Below are 22,757 nucleotides of genomic sequence, written 5' to 3' on the forward strand. Positions count from 1 at the left end.
ATCATTCATGAACTGCTCTTTATGAATATTCAACATTCCAGATGCATTTGCTAGTTTCAGGAATCACAGGATATTGTTTCTCTTCCTTGATTGGATGATTTGTGCAACTTAATCACCAACAGCACAAATATTGAGTTGCGGCCTGTTTAATGTCGCACTCACAATGTGCACTACTTTTATTGGCCAGTTCTGCGATTTGAGAACTTCCTTTTGGACAAATATTTAAATTTACAATTTGCTTCTCATGGGTAATTGTACCAGTTAGCCCAGCTGCTGGAACAGTTATGAATAGAAAATGGGAATGAACACAAGTGCAGGCAAATTCCTTTTTAAAAAGCTGGAACCAAATATTCTTGCATTTAGTCCCCTATTTAGATTATAAGCTCTTATGGGCAGGGACTGTCGACTACGCTGTGTTTGTAGAGGGCCTAGCAAAATAGGAGCCCATTCTCAGCTGGTTCTTAGGCACCACTGTAATAAAAGCGATTAATGATAACCAAGGGTTTCAGAGGAACAGCCGTGTTAGTCTGTATTCGCAAAAAGAAAAGGAGTACTTGTGGCACCTTAGAGACTAACCAATTTATTTGAGCATGAGCTTTCGTGAGCCACAGCTCACTTCATCAGATGTGTCATCATCTGATGAAGTGAGCTGTGGCTCACGAAAGCTCATGCTCAAATAAATTGGTTAGTCTCTAAGGTGCTACAAGTACTCCTTTTCTTTTTGCGAATGATAACCAAGTAACCTTTTGTGCACCATTCACCCAGCTCTAGAAAGGAGCCTGGTGAGACGACTCATCAGCACCGTGAAAACCACCCGCTCCGGTGGCCCCAGTTGGCAGCATCAGATTGAATTCCTCGAGTCTAGAGGTGAAACCTGTGGCTCCACTCTGAGGCCTGGCACCTTGGCTAGGGGTGTGGGAAGTTTTCTCTGCAGCTGCTTATGCTTTACCTGTTCTGTGGATAAAGAGAGGGCTTCCTTCTCCAGGGCTTGCAGTTAAGCCCCTTCCCTGGCACTAAATTTACACCCAGAAAATTTGGTGAGTAGAACTAAATGCACAATAAATAGAAACACAGTTTGATCAAAACCACTGTCCCAGCAGCAGAAGAGTTGCAGCTTCTGGGCATGGGCTGCTCTGCATGCTGCACAGGGCAGCCTCTGACAGGTGACAACCACGCGGAAGAGGCTGCTCGTAGCTCGCCGTCTGCAATCCCTGGTTACGAGAACCACTTTGTAGCAGTCAGAATCATCTCTTGTCATGGATCCTTGGCAGTATAATGATAATAATCATGTTACTCGCGGCTGTGGCTCTGTCTGTCAGCCCGAATGCAGCCCCAAGAGCTTTACAAACATCTCTCTCGGTCTCTCTCTCACACACACATGCCCCGACCCGAGGGGCTAGGTTCTCCTGGTACAAATGATAAGATGGCACTTGCAGCACTGGAAAGCCAGCCGGTGGAGGGAAAGTTAAAACAACACACACACATACATACGAGCCCACGGGGGCAAGGAGAGGCAAATTGCATCTCCTTGCAGCCGCCACTGTGAACATAGCCACCTATACAACAGCCAGTGCTCAGTTAACAAAGAAACCTCCAAGAGTAAGTTCCAACAGCATACTCAGTGCCATGCGAGGCACATAAGGACCATTCCACCCCAGGGGTCTGAGCAGGATGGAGAGACACAGCGCTATGCAGACAGGCAGACGTATCCTGGCTACCGCGGTAGGAATGTGCGGACTGCTCTGTGGAGGCTGACAGTCACTGTGCTGTAGTCTCAAGATGCTACCATTTCCCCCCGTCCTTAGAATGGATGTGGTTAACTGGGCAGTAAGAGCTGGCAAATGTCACCTTTTTAGTGGTGTGTATTTACTTCCTTTTTTCTGTCATGCACGTGTTGGCAAGAGGACTGTCTGATTTTCAGGGATGCATGATCTCTCACTTAGCAACCACCGGGTCTGGCTAAATACATGCACTGCCATAAGAGTCTGTTCTTTGTTGGTTCATTCTGCTCCTGGGGGCAGGAATGCATTGGGAGGAATCCAGAGAGTCATGTATGGTCATTAAGGAGCAACAGGGGCGTTTGGCCCTTAGTCACCGTCACCTGGGGATAGAGGCCAAGATTTTCATAAAGTTTTTGGCTGGCCAGATAGAGACACCTTAATGGGGCCTGATTTGTGCCCAGTTCTGAGCACCCACCCTCTGTAAGTCAGGCCCCTTTAAGTCATCGCAGGTTGAGCACCAAAAATTCACTGGTCACCTTTGAAAATCTTGGCCAGCACAGATGAAGGGTGGAACGCAAAAAGTTTGGTTTGGAGAAGGCTCTAGAAGTGTAAACGCTTATCCTACCTCTCTGGCCTGCAAGTCTGGTGCGAGCTTGCCCCATCACAGGAGCAGCCCTAGGAGACTGGAACTCAGTCACAATCTTCCCCCTACTTCTCCCTTGCCCATGGTGTGTAGTAGCTTACTGCACTCCTTTACAGAGTGCAGCTCGCTTCCCCCCTCATGCCGGCTCAGCTCTGCTGACTGGACAGAGGAAGGTGCTCTGAGGATTGTAGCAGCCCCATGGTCCCCATCACCTCTTCTCACTTCCTGCAGCCAGACTCTCAATCTGGAAGGTGACCCCCTTTGCTTCCCTGTGGCACCATGGGAGGGATAGTGGGCTGGACACCCATGAGGCCTCAACTGTTCTGACTGCACATAATATTCCCCCTTCTCATTTTAAGTGGCTTTGTGTTTCCTGGAAGAATTGTTTCATAGCTGTGGTTTAGAGGCTCAGGAGCGTAATTACCTGCGAGCGTTAATTACAAGTCGGGAAAGAATAGGTTCAGTAAGAGGCGCTGCCCTTTTATTCAAACACACGTCGTGCCTGGGCTTTTCAGTAAATATTGTGTTGTTTTAACTGTTTTACGCTCTGGTTATTTTGCAAGCCACGTCAGCGGATTCTCCAGTGCCCTGGGAGTCGGAATGTCTCAGGCACCCAAGCCCAGGTGAAAAGTGTGCCCGGGCTGAGTCCTCTGAGCGCCAGAATACGGGCTACGGCAGGGCAAGCACTCTGAATAATGGCTCTTCACGGGGCCTTGGTGAAGGATGCATGGGGTAGCCGGACACACCAGGGGCTGTGTCAGGCACTAAGGCCAGGATGCGTATCAAGACAACCTCATGTGCTCTCATGTACGCCAGGGGCCAGGCGGGCTGACTTGTGAATATAGGGGGCACCAGGCTGCTTTCAAGCCCTCTTTGTGTCCCTCCCCATCAGTTTCTGCACCAAACAAAGGAAGGGGGCCCTTGTCACGATGGAGCTGGGCTGTGGCACCTAGTGTGCCTGGAGGGTGAAGGACCATTGCCAATGGTGGATTAAAACATGACAGAGGGGCTGTAAAGAAGATAAAACCACCACCCCAATCAGTGTTTACTTTACACACTATCCCACACCCCAGGCATGGGTGCACACACACACACACACACACCCCTTCCCCACCCTCCCTCTTTATTGTCCAACCTTTTCCCAGCACTAATGAGACGCTGTAATCCTCCCAGCGCTTGTGATGCGAACATCTCATCTCCTTCCCTTCAGAAAGCCATTCAATGTACCTCGTTTTTTCTTCGAAGCTACATGAAAGCAGCATTTTGCCCTAATGGTGCCCTTGAAATTACAAAGATTAGCAGCTCTATTCTTCTCCAGTTTTGGCCAATCACATTTTGGTGTTGTTTTTCCATCAGTAATAAGTTACTGCTGTCATATTGTTCTGGCATATCAGGCCCTAGTGTGGCATTGTATCCCTCAGTCACTCACTGATCCTAATGCTGATGACTAAAGACTATATTTAAAAGGTAATATAAACAGTTTGATCTTTAAAATACATTTGATCTATAATTTCTATACATAGTTTCTGAACTTTTATTTTACAACAATTACCAAAAAGCTCTTTTTATATGAAATTTGCAGCTAAGCTGAAAGTAATAGCAATTAAACCCCATCTGTTTGCGGAGCATGAATAACAACAGTTGACACTCAACTTCTAATACCATTCATTGGAAACCTGTTAAACACAGGAACTTGTTGCCGAAACGTGTGCCTTTGGGGCTTGGTCTAAGCCTTTTGCAGACAGAGTTTAGAGGATTCTGAAATTTCACGGCACAGATGCTAGGGTTTGGTGCATAAAAATGTACTTATCCAGCAAATTGTTTACTTATCTAGGATCAACGATCTCTCATGATCCCTCTGGATCACAGGGAATGTTTTCCTTTATCAGGATGCCATTAAATAATGTGAATGCTGCTGCTGCTGCTTTCTGTTATGTGCATGGCACTTTACAGACAAACAAGTTCCCTGCCTCGAAGATCTTATAGTCTAGTAGCAAGGGAGAACGTGGTGAGTAAATCACTGGTGGAGGAAACAAACAGGGAAACGTTTGAGATTGCTAAGCACGCAAGCATGCAGAGGCCATTCCAGGAGCAGGGGGAGGCAGGCAAAAGGTGCAGGATTATAAGTAAGAGAATCAGGTTGAGCTGAGGTGGCAGAATGAAGGGTGCACAAGGTGGAAGTTGGGAAGAAAGACAGGAGACCTTATAGGATGTGCTCTACACAAGACCCTGTTAGACTCTCTTCCTGGGTGTTCCTATGGGCAGAGCACCTGCTAGGTTCTTCCTTTTCTAGAGATGAGACAAGACTGGAGCAACTCCTAAACTCAGGGCATTTGGATAGAGTAGCACCCTGATCTGAACCAACGCTTCAAGAGCAATCCCTGGCCTCCTTGGCCTGTCCACACACTGTACATGGGGACTTGAACATTCTGGGATTTGTTATGGAAAGAAATTAGCGGCACATTTGCTTGTTGCTGTGGTATAGGTACATTTAAATCCCTAAATTAAACATGGAAAGCTCAGTTTCAGGAAGTGGCTAGCTGAACTGTCCCCCTGAGTCTTGCATTGCCAGGCAAACAGACACTCATGTGCATAGTTACCCATTTCGCATGTCCAAGTGCTGACTTGCATATGCTGTTTAGGTGACCATGGACAAATTAGGCCCCGGTTATTGCTATTTTACAGTGGAAGCTCTTTGAGACAGGGATCCAGTCTTGCTATGTATCTGCCAAGGGCCCGGTACACCAGTGGTGTTATACAAATAATAAAGAACAATGCATCCTAACAATGGTTTCCAAACTACTTGTTGGGTTTTAATTTTTATTAATAAAAATTTCTCTAGATTTCTACCAAAAATGGTGACAAACTACTCTAGGGAATTGAGTATTATATAAACCTCCCAAGAAACCAAGTCATCAGTTAAAACACATTTCCCTCTGTTCTTTTCCTTTCAAACACTCAGTTTAATAACCAAAAAGTAGACTACAAAGGGCCCAGCAAGAAAGAACAATACAGAGTCACTAACTATTACATCTGTAGCGTTACTACAAAGAGGCAGCGTAGCCCGCTGTGTCAGCGGGGAGCTGGGATCAAACAGGGCTCACAAAAACAGCAACTGACTAAACAAAGCTGATCTGGGAGGTGATAAGGCACTTGGCACACCTCTTGTGATAAACTCTGAACTGAAAGGGATTGCTTGAGTGAGTGTTACTCTGGATCCAACAGCAGCATCATTATGTTGAAAAGAGAGGCCAAAAGGGAGTTGCGGTGGGAAAAGAGTGCCTGGTTTGGACCACAAAGGATAAACGAGATGCTAGGATTCCGAAATAAGAGCAGCTATTCGGGGGGGGGGGGGGATGTGTGTGCCTGCATGTGCGGGCATGTGCATGTCTACATGGATTTAATTCTCATGGAAGATGCTGGATCAACAGCCCTGGAAACTTATGGCCCCTGTGCAGTAAACCAACAAGTACCATGTGGCTTACAGCCCTCCTGTGCAATGCCAATATGCCTAAGAATCCTGACTTGGAAGGACACCCTGTCAGGGGAGTACCGTCTATGGGATCCCTTCAGTCCCTGGCTTCTCTGCCAGCCAGGGAGCCAGCTGGGACAGTGGGTCGTTTTTGTGATCTGCGGGTTATCCAATAGACACTGGACTGAGCCCCAAAAAAGGACTGGGCAGGAAATGGTTTTCCTGTCCCTCAAATATTTTCGAGAATTCAGAAATTCTCTCTGTTCCATATCAGGATGAAACAGAGACCTTTTGAAGTTTTTCAATGAAAAACCAGAGTAAGTGCACCCCAGAATAGCCAGGTGACTAGAACAATCATCTGGGATGTAGAAAACCTGTGTTTGAGTCCCTAGCTACCTGATTTGGAGCACGGACTTTAACCCGGGTCTCCTACATCCCAGCTGAGTACCCTAATCCAGCGGTGTGACACCCTGGCATCTCCTTATTCACCATTATCATATAATTAGGATATATTTTGCACAAAGGATGCCTTGTGAGGTATCATTCTAAAAGTCTTGAGCTGCTAGACAGTAATATCACAGTGGATTGTGTATGCTGTCGTCGTGTGTGAAGTTATGAAGTTTGGCTATGTATGTGTTACTGGAACGTGTTGTGAGGTTGAGAACACCCACAAGCAGCCTTTCAGGTACAACCGTAAAAAGGCCAAACAATGTTCATGGCTTATTGAGGAAATGCACACAAGCACAAGGATTACCCCAGGAACTGTGTACAATAGAAACCTCTCAGAGATAGCACTACACAATGGGAACTGCTTGACTCAGGTTACAGCAAAAGAGCTTTCTAGCAACTGGGAAAAAGATATAAAAGAGGGAAATGACATCATGATGGTACCTCACTCTCCCTACAACACCACACCTGGAAACACCTGAGGAACAAAGACTGAACTGGGGGAAGTGATAGTCCCAGGCTAAAGGGATTTTTAGCCTGTGTATGAAAACCTGGGAAACCCAAGCTGCAAAGCAAAGGCAGCTTGTGCCTCAAGAATCTGCTAGCCTGTTTATCACTCAGGGTGAGAATTTGCTAATTTATCTAGTATGTTAAGCTCAGTTTGCGTTTTTGTTTATTTACTAGGTAATCTTCTTTGATCTGTTTGCTATCACTTATAATCACTTAAAATCTTTTGTAGTTAATAAACTTATTTTGTTTTAATCCAAACCAGCGTGTGTGTGATTAAGGTGTTTGGGGGAAATCTCAGCTTGGTTACCACAAGTGTTCATAGTCCTCTTCATGTTGAGGGAGAGGCGGACTGGGTATTAAATCCATATACTGGCTCGATTTGACCAGGGCAGGATGGTACTGCTCTGGGGTCCTAGCTGGGAATCTGGTGGCTAGATATCCTGTATGTAACTGCAGCTGGGTGTGTCCCTACTTGTGTGAATGCTGGTGAAAGTGCAGGCTGGAGGACTTTGTAGCTTGTCACAGTAGCATAGTGTAAGAGGGAGCTCAGGCTGGTGGGTCAGAGGGCTCAGTGGTACCCCAGTTCCACATGGCACCCCAGGGGGAACCCGTCACAAGTGGCTCTCAACCTTTGCAGACTACTGTACTCCTTTCAGGTGTCTGATTTGACTTGTGTACCCCCAAGTTTCATCTCACTTAAAAACTACTTGCTTACAAAATCAGACATAAAAATACAAAAATGTCACAGCAGATTATTAATGAACAATTGCTGACTCTCATTTTTACCATACAATTATAAATAAATTGGAATACAAATATTATACTTACATTCCAGTGTATAGTATACAGAGCAGTATAAACAAGCCATTGTCTGTATGAAATTTTAGTTTGTACTGACTTCACCAGTGCTTTTTATGTAGCCTGTCGTAAAACTAGGCCAATATCTGGGTGAGTTGATGTACACCCTGGACGAGCTCTGTGTACCCCTGGTTGAGAACCACTGCCCTAATCCCCTGGCTATTGGCCATTTTTGTGTGGATCTCCCTCAAGATCTCTTCTTGGAGCTGTACCTTTTTGTATGTATCAATAAATAAATATTCAGTGAGACAGAGGGAGACTGACTCTATAGCCCAGAGGGTAGGGCGCTCACCTAGGGGGTGGGAAAGTCAGGTCCAAGTCCCTGCTTTAATAACTATTTATTAAATAGTTTATTATACAAACGTTTTAAATAAACTATTATTTATTTATAAAAAGTGCAACAGCTTCAACAGGAGAATTGAGAGACAGACCCCAAACTAGCCTGTCATCTGGGGGTGACAGCACACTGCTGGGTTCAAGGCGCTGCTCCAGATTGGGGCCTTGAGTCCACTTCTCCCCATCCCAGGTGAGTGTCTGAACCCCCAAGTTATTAGCACCTCACTGTCTCTCTGACCAGAAATTCCAGCCTGTACCCGAGAAGCCTCTCGGTTAAAGTTCCCTCGAACCCAGTGCATTCCGGGGAACAGCTTCATTTCAACAAATCAGTATTTTCTGATGAAAAACTTTTGTCAAAAAGTTCCTGATCAGCTTTAACCCCAACCCATTTCACGTAAGGGCCAGCAAAAGGCACTGAAGCAGAAATGGCTTTCACTAACTATTGGCCTAAGCTGGATCTAAACAAGTGACCTAGAGGTTCAAGATTCTGTTTTTTTACTCATTGCTTGTCTAATATACTCTGTTCTTTTATCCCTTCCTAGGCTGTAGCAAGCACTTCTTTTTATACATTCCCATTGGACTCAGAGCAATGCAAATACCAAGCACAGAGCTGTGTAGTTCTCACAATGCTAAGGCACTACTCACCATCAGCCCTCAGACACCAAGATCACTGACTTCCTAGAAATGCCACAGATTAGCTAGAGATATAGGGTCAGATCCCCTGCTGGCGTAAATCGGCACAGCTCCACTGAAGTCAACGGAACTATAAAGAATTACCCCGGAGGATCTGGCCCATCAAATGTATCAAGCTAAACGATTGGTAGCTCAGAATACAACAGCTCCCAGGTGTGCCTGTCGAGAATCCAAACACCACCTTCACATGTCTCTTTTATAAGCAGAGGCCAGGTCTAGAGGTGAATCTAACCGCACTGTAATGACATTTAAATTCTAAGCTCTTCAGGTGAAGGGCAACGTCTGTATGCTCTCGACAGTAGTACCATGCATCGCTACGATGCTACGTGCACCTAGATTGCAAGTTCTCCAGAGCAAGGAGTATCTAAAGGGTATAGCACCTTGGAATCCAGGCTTCAGTGAAGATTGGGGCCCCACTGTGCTAGGTACTATATAAACACAGATTAAGAGACTGTCCATGCCGCAGACACTTCATAATCTATAAGGTATTAGCTTCCATTCTGGAGAAGTCTTGTCTGCCCGGAAGCGATAGGCTCTGCAGCTGGTATCCCTGTGTCTGAGCACAGATCACTAGACGGAAGGGAGATCCATAGATGTTAAGGCCAGAAGGGACCACTGTGGTCTGATCCAGCCTGATCCACAGACCAGAGAATTCCACCCAGCCATTCCTGTATCCAGCTGCTTGAGCTATAGGATATATATACACATACACAAGCACCTGGCAACGCTAGTGCACGATTCTCCTCTCCCCCCTCCCTAGCAAACCTTTAGCCTCCGCTCCAGCCCCTGCCTCTAATCGTTTGAAAATTCCATAACTTTTCAGGTTAATAAAGCTCTTGTTTGCTTCAGCTAGCACCTGTTTCTATGGTGACACTTGCAACCCAGAACCTGTTTATTAACCAATACAAGGAAATACACTGAAAAATTCAACTGGTATCAAAGTGAAGTGCTCGAGAAACCCCTCAGAGGTGAATGGCCCTGGCACATGGATCGAGCATCCCCTAACCGGGGGCTGCTCCCTTCAGAGATAGCAGCCTCCTCGGGAGCTGCCCTCAGCCCCACACACACGGGATTAAGAGATCACTGCTGACAAAGCAGCCCCTCTCTCTTAGTATCACACAAGCAGCTTGCTAGCCTAACGCCCTACTGGGGCCCTCTTTTCACACAGCTACCATATTGCGCAGAAGGAACAGCTGTCGGCATGCTGCGTTCCTTGCTGAACAGATTGTTTCCTTTACCGGCCTCCTGCTTCACCTTCAGGCATCAGAATGCCCCTAATGAGAACACCTGGAGAGCTCCAAGAGGAGGCAGCAAGCCCTTGTCACAGGACAGTCACAGCCGGTCCCCCTCATTCTCACCTATGTCAAGAGAGTTTCTTTTCAGGAAAACAGCATTTAGAGGCCAGATTCACAAAGGTGCCTTGAAACCATGAGCTTGAGGAAATGTAAACTTGGGGGTTATTGCTGATTCTTGAGTGGAAGGTTGACATATGGGATGAGAGTGTTATCTAGTGGTTAGATTACGGGGCTGAGGATGAGGGCTCCTGGGTTCTTTTCCCAGTTCTCAGAGAGGAGAATAATCTAGTGGTTCGAGCCAGGGGCGGGGTGGTGGCGGCTGGGAGTCAGGAATCTTGGGTTCAATTCCAAACTCTGCCACTGACTCACTCTATCTGACCCTGAGTGAGGCTCTTAACCTCTCCATATCTCACTTTCCTGAGCAATCTTGCAAATACTCCAAACCTCTTCACTTGTGCAAAACCTTGGGCTAGCTCTGCCAAGCAACAGATCAGACCCAGGGTGGGTCTCTCGCTCTCTTTCTCTGCACTCAGCCTCATGTAGGAATTCTCTGGCTGGCAGAGTTGGTTTCCATAACAACTTTCGGTTACAAACATATTTTGATAAAAATAAAGTTAAAATAGCAAGGCTTTGGTGGAGTACAAATGTTCTGGATTCTCTCTCTCTTTTTTGCTCTCTCTCCCCCTCCACCCCTTCCCCTACAATGGGGGGAAAAATAAAGAAGTAAAACATTCCGTTTGAAGGGCGGTATTTTCTCCCTTCTTTCTCTCTCCCCACTGAATACAAAATGAAAAGCCTTGTTTACTGGATTTCTCTGTAAACTGGTTCAGTCCCTGCCTAGTTACCTGATGCTCTACAGTATATACTGGATAATGTGATAAATTCATTTCCAATTCACTGCATTATTCTTTGAATATTTTAATGACTCATTGAATGGAGTAAAAAAAACGCCTATTTCAAATGAACAATTATGCTGCATTAGAGTAAAGGCTGATTATATTTAAACACTGCTTGCATGGATAACGGGACATATCGACCTCTGCCTATAAGAGCTAATTTGGCTCTTATCTCTAAATAATTTTACACTGCAAATTACCATGAAAACCTAAAGGGCTTTAAAAACATTCATCAAAAGATATTATTCCACTTTGTAGCAACGTTTTTATTTAAATTATTTTGAACGGGAGTGAAAGCATCTCTCGTGTTTGACAATCCGAGAAACAGCGTAGCCATCACTGATAAGGGAACGTAGAGCTGTATGGCAGAAGGCATTCTATAGATTAAGCCACTAAAAGTAACCGTCGGATAGTGGTAATGCTTCGGACTGAAACCCACACCTCCAAAAGGAAATTCAGCATGAACACCAAGACTTGGTGGAGTGCCAAGGTATTGTAGAACATATAATGGTACTTAGCACTTCTCTAATGGTGTCCCTGTGAATAACTCAAAGTGCTTCAGTGGCTGTATTAGTGGATTAAGCTTTCCCGGTGGATCAGTATATACTCCTTTTTGCAGATGGAGAAAGTGAGGCACAACAAGGCAAGGCGATTAGCCCAAGGCCACCGAGTGAGTCAGTGGCAGAGCTGGGATTTAAGCATAGATCTTCAGAATCACATTCATGTGCTTTAACTACTATCCCATGCTTCCTGTCCTGGAAGCTAAGGTCATGGGCATTGCCTACATGCAAGTTGATGATTTATACTAAATTGAAATAAGCCCCTTTTAATCTGAAATAAGAGAGTTTCCACACTCAGACGTGCACCAAAATAACAACAGGTTTGAATTAAAACCACTAAGGGTTTCTCTACGAACGAAGATTGTTCCAGATTACGGCAGGGTGAGAATTTAAAGTGCAATCGCTATTCTGGAATAGCTCCATGTGTAGACAATCCCTAAATCATTTCAGTGCCAGTTGGTGTGCAGACAAGACCATAAATAGAAGCTATCTGAAGCAGAGACTTTAATTTACCAGGGAACGGATTTTCATTTACACCAGGGGCCAGATTTCTAAAGGTATTTAATAAGTGCCTAACAATGCAACTAGGCATCCAATGAGATTTGCAAAATCAATAGGAGCCAGAAATATTCCACTAGTTGCTTGGCTGCATCTTATGTGGTTAAATACCTTAGGCACGTGTAGTACCTGAATACCTTGGTCCCATTACACCACACTGACAATATAAAAGGGGCATTGAAGCAAGTGTAAATGGCCCTGGTGTAAATGAGATACAGTCCCTATGTGTCTGTACAGCACCTAGCCTGATAAGACCGCAATCTCTGGCGTCCCTTGCTGCTAGTGCAATATAAACAGACATTAATAAAGAGCTTTCGACTGGATCCAGCCCTGTTTCTAGTCACAGACTCACCATAGTTAGAGACGGAAAAGCGCAACTTGGTCCCACTTTGCCTGTGCCCTGGAGGCCAGTGCAGGATTCTTCTCTTCAATCTATTGTCCTGGGCTTTATCTAGTCCAGTTATGTGAATTAGGGATGAGAGACCGACATAAATAAGAACACCCCCTCCTTCCCCAGAAGCTTAGCCCCTCGATAGAATGAAGACTCTCTCAGCCTTGTTGGAGGTCCTGAGCTAGTCAGGTAAGCAGATTATCACCCTCTGCCTGCCCCCACCCACCCGCTTATGCTTTCTGGTTGGGAATAGAAACAGAATTGCCAAAAGTGTCAGAAGAAAACCTTGCCTTGCCATTTGGATGGACCCACTTTGCCGAGAATGCAGCTTTAATCCGAATCCCTCCCTGATTTCCTTTAGAAGCTCTTTTATCTTTGCAAAGATGACAATAATTAGTAAAAGCTAATGCACCGGAAGGATCTGTGTACAGAATGGAAAAAATGAGCTCCGGCCTTTTTGCATTTAGTAAATATAAAAATTAATGAGAGACTTTCAGGACCCTGTTAGAAATGCAGAAGGGCTCCTGTGAAAGATTTTTTTTAAAAATTGTACATGAATCTCTGCAATTATTCTGAATGCTTTATTTTTTTAGCCAATTAGGAAATGCATGGAAAGTATTAATATCCAATTTTAATTTGCTTAATATTCCTATTAACAATAAAAAGTCTAATTAAGGTATCTGTACAAAACGCCCTTAGCAGTAATTTCAGAGAATAAAAGAGGAGAATGACTAGATATTTCTTCTTAAATGCATGCTGCAAATTAATTGATATTTTAATTAGACTTTAGTACTAAGATTATTAGTTAGATTGAATCAGAGCTGAAACACCTAATCTTTAAATAATAAAATAAAATAAAATAAAATAAAATAAAATAAAAGCAGGCAAGAGAGAGAGAAACAAGCTGCTCTTCTAAATGTTGTTTCTCTAAAGAAACTGATAATGCAATGAGAGAAAGGTTGGAAACAATGTAAGGGAGTTAGCACAAAAATCATAATAATGCTTCCTCCTTCTCTTGTGTCTTCCATCCCAGAATCTCACAACACATTCACAAATTAAGCCCCCTAATGCTCTTGTGAGATAGGCAAGCATCGTTACCACCATTATCGCACAAGGAGGTTAAGTGATTTGCCCCAGCTTGCACACTGAGCGAGTGGGAACAGAATCCAGGCCTCACCTCCCAAGTCTCTGTACCTACAAGACTGTTCAGACAAAGCAAAATTATTCCTCCTATTTGTTCTCTCCCCTTGCCACCAATGTAAATTCTCATTGATCATTTCCTTGTGAGAAATTTGATCCTTGAATCGCATATTCTTGCTACTTATCCCTGGGTCGGCTCCAGGACACTGACTCATGGCAATCCATAAGTGACTCAAATATGTGTTGAGATTTTTGTTTTATGACTGTTTTATTTTCCTCAGAAATTTCTGACAAGGCGACTACCCACAGCACTAGAGAGGGAGGTCTTCTCCAGACAACCTGCACTACAGAATGCAAAGGGTGGTTTTTAAACAAAGATGACATTTACTTTCCCAACCAATACTTGCATCACGCTAAAGGAAAGGGCCAGAGAAACGACAGTCCCTGTTCTCTGATTGATGAAAGTGTAAAAGCATTGAAAATAAACCTTACCTGAGTCATCTCAACTGGAGAAAATCCCAGAATCTATGGTAGAACTGGTTGAAATGTTCCATTGCAAATATAATTTTGACAAAAAATGTGGAAAATTTTAGTTTTGGTTGAAATTTTAAGTTTTTTATTTTTTTTTAAAATGAAAAAACTTTTTTTTTCTGTAAAAATATTAGGTTGTCAGTTTAGGTTCCCCCCAGTCAACAAAAAGTTTTTATGGGAAATTTTGAAAACAATTATTTCTCCAACATTCTTACAAATGATTAACATTTTCAGACCAGCTCTACTGTAATGTATTGGGTAAACAACCGCCTACCTGCCTTAATAATCCTGCCACTTTACATTTATATGGCAACCTTTCACCCCAGAGAGTTTCACCTACAGAACCACAGAAATGCAGCTACCTCTGGAGAGGAGCATACAACATTTTACACACAATTTGAGAAGGGAAGGGAAAGCAATTTTTGGCCAAGAATACTGGGTCAAACCCTGGCATGTATGAAAAGCCCCAGACAGAGGCAATCAAAGAATGGGGAGTGGGATCTCTGGTGGCCACACAGAACCCGTTTTGTAGGGGCTCATCCAAAGGGGGTACAGGGCCTCTGTGCTGTACAGTTCTCAGTGTACTGCATCCAGCCTAGGAGGAGGAAACACTGAGAAGCCTCTGCTGGGATTTGAACCTGGGGTTCCAAAGAAGTACAGCTGTGATGCATAGGTCGCTGATGTTAAGAGCTGATGTAACAGCTAAGCTACGCCCCTCCTCCTGGCTTCTAAACTGAGTTACCGGTCTCATCCCATTGCACACACCAACTGTTTTTTATGCTCATTTGTTCCATGCTGAATGACTGATACATACACAAACACACACTTGAGAACATCTCCTTGGGGGAGTAACTAACCACCTTGAAGCAGACCAGCTGTTCTGATTCCCTCAGGTAACTGCTCAAAATACACTCACCCTGGGCAGTACAAATAAATAAAAGACAGGGATTTCTTGGTGAGTTATGAAACTCACAGTGATAGGATACAGAGGGAAGTGCTGTCTTGCTGTTACACCCTGTACTAAGCACCAACCTCATGCCCCCCCAGCATTAACCTGACCTCCTTTCCTCCATAAGCTCTGCTTTTAATTTGTATTCCTGACGCTGAGAAACCCCAAAGCCTCCAAAATCTGCTCAGGGCCCAGCTCCTCAACCAGCAAGCCAGGCAAGAAGGTGGGTTTCCCCTCAAGTTCAGCTGCGTGAAGCCAGATTCAGCATTGAAGGAAGCCGGTGAACCAGCATCCAGGTCAGTGGAGTTGCAGCTGCTCCCATCCGAGCTAAGTTTGGCCCCTGGAATTGCACTGTCTGCGCCGCCCGTCCCATCTGCTCCATTCTCACTGCGTTCCATCTGCTGCATACTGGCGCTCCAAGTCACGTGCAGACAAAATGTTTATCTTCCTGAGACTCTGGGCTCAAAGTATCAGGAGGTGACAGAAGCAGAAGGTGCTCAGTGTAGAATACCTGTGATTTCACTTCCCCCAACTGCTAAGGTTGTATCTCCATCTAGTCTACAAAAGGAGAAGGAGGAGGACAAGTGGGAGCTGAAGAAGGGGCATTAGTGAGTTTACGAATTACTAAGCCCTCGTTCCTCTGTGTAAAGCTCAGCTTTATAATACATGGAGAGTCGGGCAAGGCTTGTTTCCAGGTTTTCTTCTCTTTGTGTCCGTGCATCCACTTACGATCATTTGTAACAAGCCCTTGGTGAATGGTAAGGAAACATTGCGCCTGTTGTTCCCTACCCCTGCAAGGTGGCTATCCAAGGCCCAAACCTGAAACCGTACACAGGAATGAACCAGAGGAGGGAGAGTAAGACTCAGGAGAAGCAGTCCTGTAAAGTCTCTTTTTGGGGCTACCCCGCAAATTAGCCCATTGCCGCCCTGCTGACTTAAAAGAACAACTAATCCTTATTTGAGCGCAGGCTAAGGTCTGGCTGGAGGAAAAAGTTAAATGTCACTCAACGCATTAATTTACACACCACTGGCGTGATCCTATGTAGGAGAGAGAAGAGGAAAACAGGGCCAGTACTCACTTTGATGTCAATGACAACCCAGTGTCTCCAGAAACGGTACTTCGGATTAGCTCTGTTCGGGGCATCTGGATCCACCATGATCAGCACATACTTCTTATTCTGCAATATAAAAAAAAAAAAACCACCCGACCTTTGAAACACGCAGGCTTACAGTGCTTTCACAATTCAGTAGTAGGTAAATGCTCTTGGGGGAGAGAGGGCAAAGTAGATGGGGAAGTAGGACTTTGGGATTCTCTTCCTAGCTCTGCCTCTAACTCAGTGAAGCTTCAGTGCGGGTAATACAATCCCAGCATGGACCTCGGGTATGCACTCAGCTCGCTAGCCCACTCTGACCCCTGCACAGAGCTCTTTTAATTGCTATCACTACCTGCACTCATTGGATTCAAGCTAGGTTGTGTAGGCTAGCCTGTGCGGAGCTTTTGCTGTGTAGATATACCCACTGTGGGAATTAATCACAGGTTAGGACAGAGTCTGCCTCTTGCCATGTTGTGTCTGTCCTGAGGAATGTCAGCCTCAAAGGGCATCAGTCCAGGACTTTCATCAGCCCTGAATTCTCTCTCTCTCTCTCTCTCTCTCTGCCACCCCCCTTGTAACAGTTATATTTGTGTATGATCCTCCGATTAAATGAGCTGTAAAAATGCAACATATCCTATTACTAAGTACTTCACACTAAGCCTGGATTCCTTCTCCTGACATTTTATTCCTCATGGCCTAAACTTCCTCCAAGAGCTTGCAGAGGAAGAATGGGCTTTTGTAATATGTCCAAATACAAGGCACCGGAGAGAATTTTCCCCAACCGTTCACTAACCACATCCTACAGCAGAGTAGCACAGAGAGACGTGCCGTGACACAAGGGGCTTTCCACACAGAGGCCTGCATTCCACTGGAAATGAGGGACAGGATATAGTCTAATCTCAGAGACAGCCTCTCACAGCCCCTGCGCACTACCCTGCTGGGTCAGCTGTGTGAACAGTCCGGAGAGCAAGGGAAAAAAAGTCTCCCCACTGACTAAACAAAATACTGACTGAATTAATTCAGCTGAGCACAGGAGCTTCCAGGGCGGAGCAGGCCGATGAGCTCTCTTAAGTCCAGTACACCTTGCGTCTGGCCATAAGCAATACTTCAAGAAGGCAAAATAGCTCCATAATGGGTTGTAAGTGGAAAAAGTGAACCTGTCTGACCCTTGCAGGTCACAACCCAAGGCTATGGTGACCAGATGTCCCGATTTTATAGGGACAGTCCCGATTTTTGCGTCTTTTTCTTATATAAGCTCCTATTACCCCTCCACCCCCACCCCATCCCGATTTTTCACGTTTGCTGTCTGGTCACCCTCCCAGAGGCATGTGTTTTAATAACCCACCTCAGCACATTAGCTGGTTTTGCTACAAATGCTATTGATGGCCATAAAATGACCCAGACCCTCTCAGTTATTTTGATCCATTTACATAGGCTTGGGGCTTGTGAAAGGTGCTGGACTGACAGTCCTGGAAGAGGAAGGCCTTTCTTTATCCAGAGAACAGGTGTACACTAGCAGTGGTGGTTCTTGCAATGTGGACACCTGACCGAACCTACAGGTGCCTCGTTGCCGGCTGCTGACAGATAGTAACAATAGTTTGGTCCTTGCCACCCTGGACTGGGTTTGATGACCTCTGGATGCTGAGCTAGAAGTGCCTACAGATCTGAGTGGACTTGGCAGGATACAGGGTTCCAGATGATCCTGCAAACACTTAGATCATTAAGGGACCTACAGGCTAATAAGATCTCGAGATGGATCCAGCAGCCTGCCAGCAATGCGGCGGGCTGGTGGCATCGATTCCCTAGCACACCTTGGGTCAAAATTTCCTACATTGGCTAAGAAATTTTGCCACGTGACTCCCACTGAAATGAAAGAGAGCTGTGTAGCTATATGCCCTTTTCACCTATGAAAGGCTCTTTGGGGCAATTCTGTGTTTGTACCGGACCTCGCACAGGGAGGCTCTGCCCCATGGCTGGAGCTCCCAGGTGTTACCACAATACAAATGAATAGTGATATTATGGCACTTTAACCTCAGCAATCCCACTGGAGGTAAATCACGATCCGCCCCCTTTTACAGATAGTGAACGTGCGTCTGTGGGCTTTTCTACCAGCAGAGTTGTGCTGGTTTAATTTAAGGTGTGAACTTAAAGAGATTTAGCTTGAACAGTGCAAAAAACAAACAAAAACAAAACTGTGTGGACACTTATTTCAGTTTATCTTGATAAATCTATTAGGACCAAGTTTAAGCTAAACTGAAATAAACCACTCATACTGAAATATGGGTGTCCATACGGGTTTGTGCTGATTTTACTAATCTTGTTTCATCCAACTGGTGCAAGCTTGTGGGTAAACAAAAGCCACAAAGATCTTAAGAGATTGACCCAAAGAGGCCTGGTACACCTGCAATTCCCAGGACCAGACCAAGGTTCAAATGTGGGATTAAAATCTGGCAATTCCTGGTTCCGAGTTCTGTTTTCTAATTGCTAATCCATGACTCCCCATACTTAATGCTGCTCTGCACTAGTAGACACAGCCCAAAACATTGGTTGAAATATCATACAATGAAAATATTGGATGGCAACACTGAAACTGGAGTTTATGGGGGGGGGGGAAATATCCCAGGCTACAAGTGTGAAGGAATTTGAGTTCTAACTTTAGGTGGGTACGTGGCTGAACGCTGTGTTTGTGAATCTCTTGCTTCGACTTCGGCGCCCAGCTGGTGGGAACAGAACGTGTAGTCATGGGACTGTCATCGTGTGCTGTCCAGGTTAACATGTAGCATTTCTATTACTATTAACAGACTTTCCGCTCCTCACTCCATCTGTTCTTCAAAATAATTGCAGTTGTACAGACCATGCCTTCGCTACAGGCAGGCTCTGGGGAGAGGATAGTGCTTTTATGCAAAAAAAAAAAAAAAAAACTGTTAAAAAATAACAGCAAACACGAGAATCAAGTGCGAGGGAAGTTAACAGCAGGCTCAGAATTTGGTACAGATTGTGGCCTATCAAGGCAGCATTGCACAGAGCCTTGGGCTGGTCAGGCTAGGCCATTCTGTGTGAGGGAAGAGGGGTTGTATCTGTGCCAGGCATGCTGCATTCCCACTGGGGGTTTGGATTTCTCCCCCCGCCCCTCATTCTGACGTAGCAGGACTGATTACTCTGAACCTGGATATGCCCTGAGGGTGGAGCGTGGGCGTGATCCTTCCCCTGCTCCCCAGCAAGATACAGTTAATTCACACTGACGTCAGGGGGCAGTGTGGTACCCAGCCCTAGATCAACACAGGGTCAAGGCCTGATTCTTAGTTACTGTCTCTCTCTGCTTGGGGCAGGGATGGAAGCAGCAGTGTGGGGGCATTTTAAGTCACTTTTGTTCTCCTCCTATCCTGGGGCTGCTCTATCTTATGCTCTGCTTGTCATGCACGCTCCAGCCTGGACTCAGGTGGTACTCCCTACCGTCGGGGCTGGGAACAGGACTCTTACATCAGCTCTGTGGCTGCTGGGCCCACCCGGAGGAGGGGGATTGTCAGGGGGATGTTTCTACCTTCTAAGACCCCTTTACACCGCCAAAGGAACTGAGAGTCAGGCCCTCCACGTGCATGCCATGTGCACCATACAGGAGCCATGCCAAAGCAATTAGCAGCAAAAGGTGAACTACAAACGACTTGGCTCAACTTGGAGCAGAACCATGGATGCGTCTCTCGAGTTCAGTCAACCCCCCTGAGCTGTGCTTTGGGATCATTGCTCTCACATGTTACAGTGACTTGCTGCTTTTGGCTGGACCAGAAACACTGCAAAAACAGTCTCTGTGATGGCATTCCAGCTCTTCCGTTCCAGAGGCCCAGGACACTCCAGCGCCTGCTGAGGATTGCGGGGTGTGGAGTTCCTCAGGGAAGCCTGAAAATGCCAGAGGTTTGTTCGAAGCCTGAGCAAAAGATTCCCTCAGCCAGGAGGCAAAGGCATTCCCAAAAGAATGTTTCCTAATAGAAACAATCCCACACCTTCCAGCCAAAGATAGCAAAGCCTGTCAAAGACATGCAGAAATCTTCTCAGTGGGTATTATCATCTCTCATGCAACAGAGAGGGAAACCAGCTTGCCACTCAACAAAGCAGGGGATCATTAGATTACAGCATCTTCCATAGCTGGTAACAGAAAGCAAGAATCCTGACTTCCTGGCTCTGGTCACTGGACCCCCAGAACCTAGGAGTCCTGCCTTACAGGCAGCCGTTGTAATCATTGCATGCTTGCTCCTGAGATTGCACCAGGCCAGATTTTTAAACCCGACCTAGTTTCGCTCTAGAAGTGACATCGTTGCATGCCGAGAACCAGCAAAGGGGGCGCTGGCATTTTAGACTGCCAGCCTGCAAAGGACACAGGAGCCCTGATGCTGGTGAATTATTGTTTTTTTAAACCCTCCTTTGACACGGGCTAACAGCATTAGCTCCTGTCAAGACTCCAGAGAGGGAATCAGCCCAGAGTGAGGCTGGTGCTGCTCAGCTTTCTGGGCATGAATCAGTCCAAGAGATTAATGGAGGGGAGGGGACTCGGTTTAAATCAGAAAACTCCTCAATCCTTTCGCTTCTCAAGAGGAACGTACGTTGTTTTTGCAGACAATGAAGGGAGAATGAGAAGAAGGGAAAGCCATTTCCTAGCGACTATCTCAAATTCTTTAATTTTTTTTGTATAACTACCTCAGCTTTCCATAGTTTCTCTCCCTTGCCTTTTCAGCAGTAACAAGCCCAAAGAGCTAACGGCCTCAGACCTGCAAACTACCTGCTTGGCCAAGACTCTCAGGCTCTATTCCCTGCTCTGCCACTGGTTTGCTGTGCGTGGTCTTGGGGCTGAGGATATATTGTGCCTGTGCTGGTGGGAAGGGGTGCCGAGGAAATCCCTGGAGACATTCCAGACAGAATTCCTTGAGGGTAGCCCGTGCTGGAGTGGAAGTGGCACTGTCCTTTTACAAGGTGCACCATCTATTCCCATTGGGTTTATCCAACCCCATCTTCTGCGATGGTCCTTTGTGGGTATTTATGGACATCCCTAGACTAATGGCGTGACTCTGCCATGGTCACTCAGGAAGTCAGTAGCAAGAATTGAACGGAGTCCTAGACTAGTACCTTAACCTCCAGGTCAGCCTTCTTCTCTATCCCATGTGGTCCTGTGATTGCAGGGGATGGACCCTGGACACTGATTGTCAAACCACGGGCATTCCTTGCACCCTCTACCTACAGTTGTGCATATCCACAAATACCCAACCCCTCCGAGACTGCTCTGTGACTCAGTTTCCCTAGCTGTAAAATAGGGAAAACAAACTGACTGGGGGGGGGGAGAGTTAATTAGTTACCGTCTGTTGAGTGCTTTGATGATGGAAGGTCTAAGCGTCACGTTTTAGCTGCTAATTGCAGCTGGGTGGAAGCGGCACTGTATATATATAATTATATTTTTTTAAAAGCATGAGCTGTTCAGATTAGCCATCGTTTTGCAAACTTGCTCCGAGCGAGCAAGGACTTTGTAAGAACCAGAGACAGCATGGCAGGCAGGGAGGACTGGGTGGGGTTGGGGGGGATTAACGTACTGAGGATACACTGCTGAATAGATCCAGGGGAGACAGGGCAGCACAGGAATTAAAGATTTATCCAAATGAAAGCAAACAGGGTGTTAAGCAACACACATGTAGAGCGAGTGGTTTCCTAGGTAACAAGTGCACCATGGAACTGCCACATATGCACCGCCTAGTGTATCTCTGCTGGCAACTGAACAATGCAAAGGAATGAGTCAGGGCCTACGCTTGCAAAACACCGGCGGCTTTAGGGTGACCAGACAGCAACTGTGAGAATTCTGGACAGGGGATGGGAGGTAATAGGAGCTTCTACAAGAAAAAGACCCCAAAATTGGGACTGTCCCTATAAAATTGGGACATCTGGTCACCTTAGGCGGGTTTGACTCCCCAAAGAGGGATAGATTAAACAGACTGACCCCAGATTGCAGTCTGAATGCTGGAGCAATTAAATAAATATACATGGTGCCATCTGTAAGAGCTGTGAATTGTGACACATGCAAGAGGGGTGGGGGGAGTTGTTCTGGAAAGAAGCGATGAACACAGAATATTTGGGGAGGGGTGAGAGGTGTGCCTGGGCTAGAGCATCAAGAACTGCTCAGGGTGAAACCCAGTCGTATTCACAACTCACACAGGTCCAGCCGCTGAGGTTAACAGACCTTTGAAGTAAATCTGAGCCATTTTAGAAAAAACGTGCAAAACTCAAAGTTTACCCGTCTTTGCTGCAAAACCCGGCAGGGCTCAGTGCAGCAGGCCTAGCTTCACTTTGAAAGGGTGGGTTCATTTGTCCCTCAAATTTAAGAGCAAGACTCAGGTGGGGAGAACCCATGGATCAACCACTCCCTCCCATCTCCCCCAAATACTTTGAAGAAACCCTGCAAAGCAGAACAGACGGGTTTCACGCAGTTCCAGTCTACACCTTGTGCCCATCAAAGAGCAATAACTACCCTTTGCCGACATCGGGTACTTGCAACTTCTCGATCACGTTCCGGTCCTACCCCCCTGTCAAAAATCTAAACTTCTACCCAGGCATTTGCCTCCAGTAACAGCAACAGTAACTTACGCTTATAACGAGCGATCTCATCCCAGTAATCGAGCACTTTCCCTC

At 45.8% G+C, this 22,757-nt stretch overlaps 1 protein-coding gene across 1 annotated transcript in view; it reads right to left on the bottom strand.

Moving 5' to 3' along the window:
• The window catches only part of PEBP4 (phosphatidylethanolamine binding protein 4), a 209,383-nt gene that overhangs the window by 108,091 nt on the left and 78,535 nt on the right, over positions 1–22,757 (bottom strand). The window contains exon 4 of the mRNA XM_048828990.2: positions 16,080–16,178. Within this exon, the coding sequence (XP_048684947.1) occupies positions 16,080–16,178 (99 nt within the window). The remainder of the gene's footprint in view (positions 1–16,079; positions 16,179–22,757) is intronic.

The sequence above is a fragment of the Caretta caretta genome, chromosome 26 (assembly GCF_965140235.1).
Source record: "Caretta caretta isolate rCarCar2 chromosome 26, rCarCar1.hap1, whole genome shotgun sequence".
NCBI classification, from domain to species: domain Eukaryota; kingdom Metazoa; phylum Chordata; order Testudines; family Cheloniidae; genus Caretta; species Caretta caretta.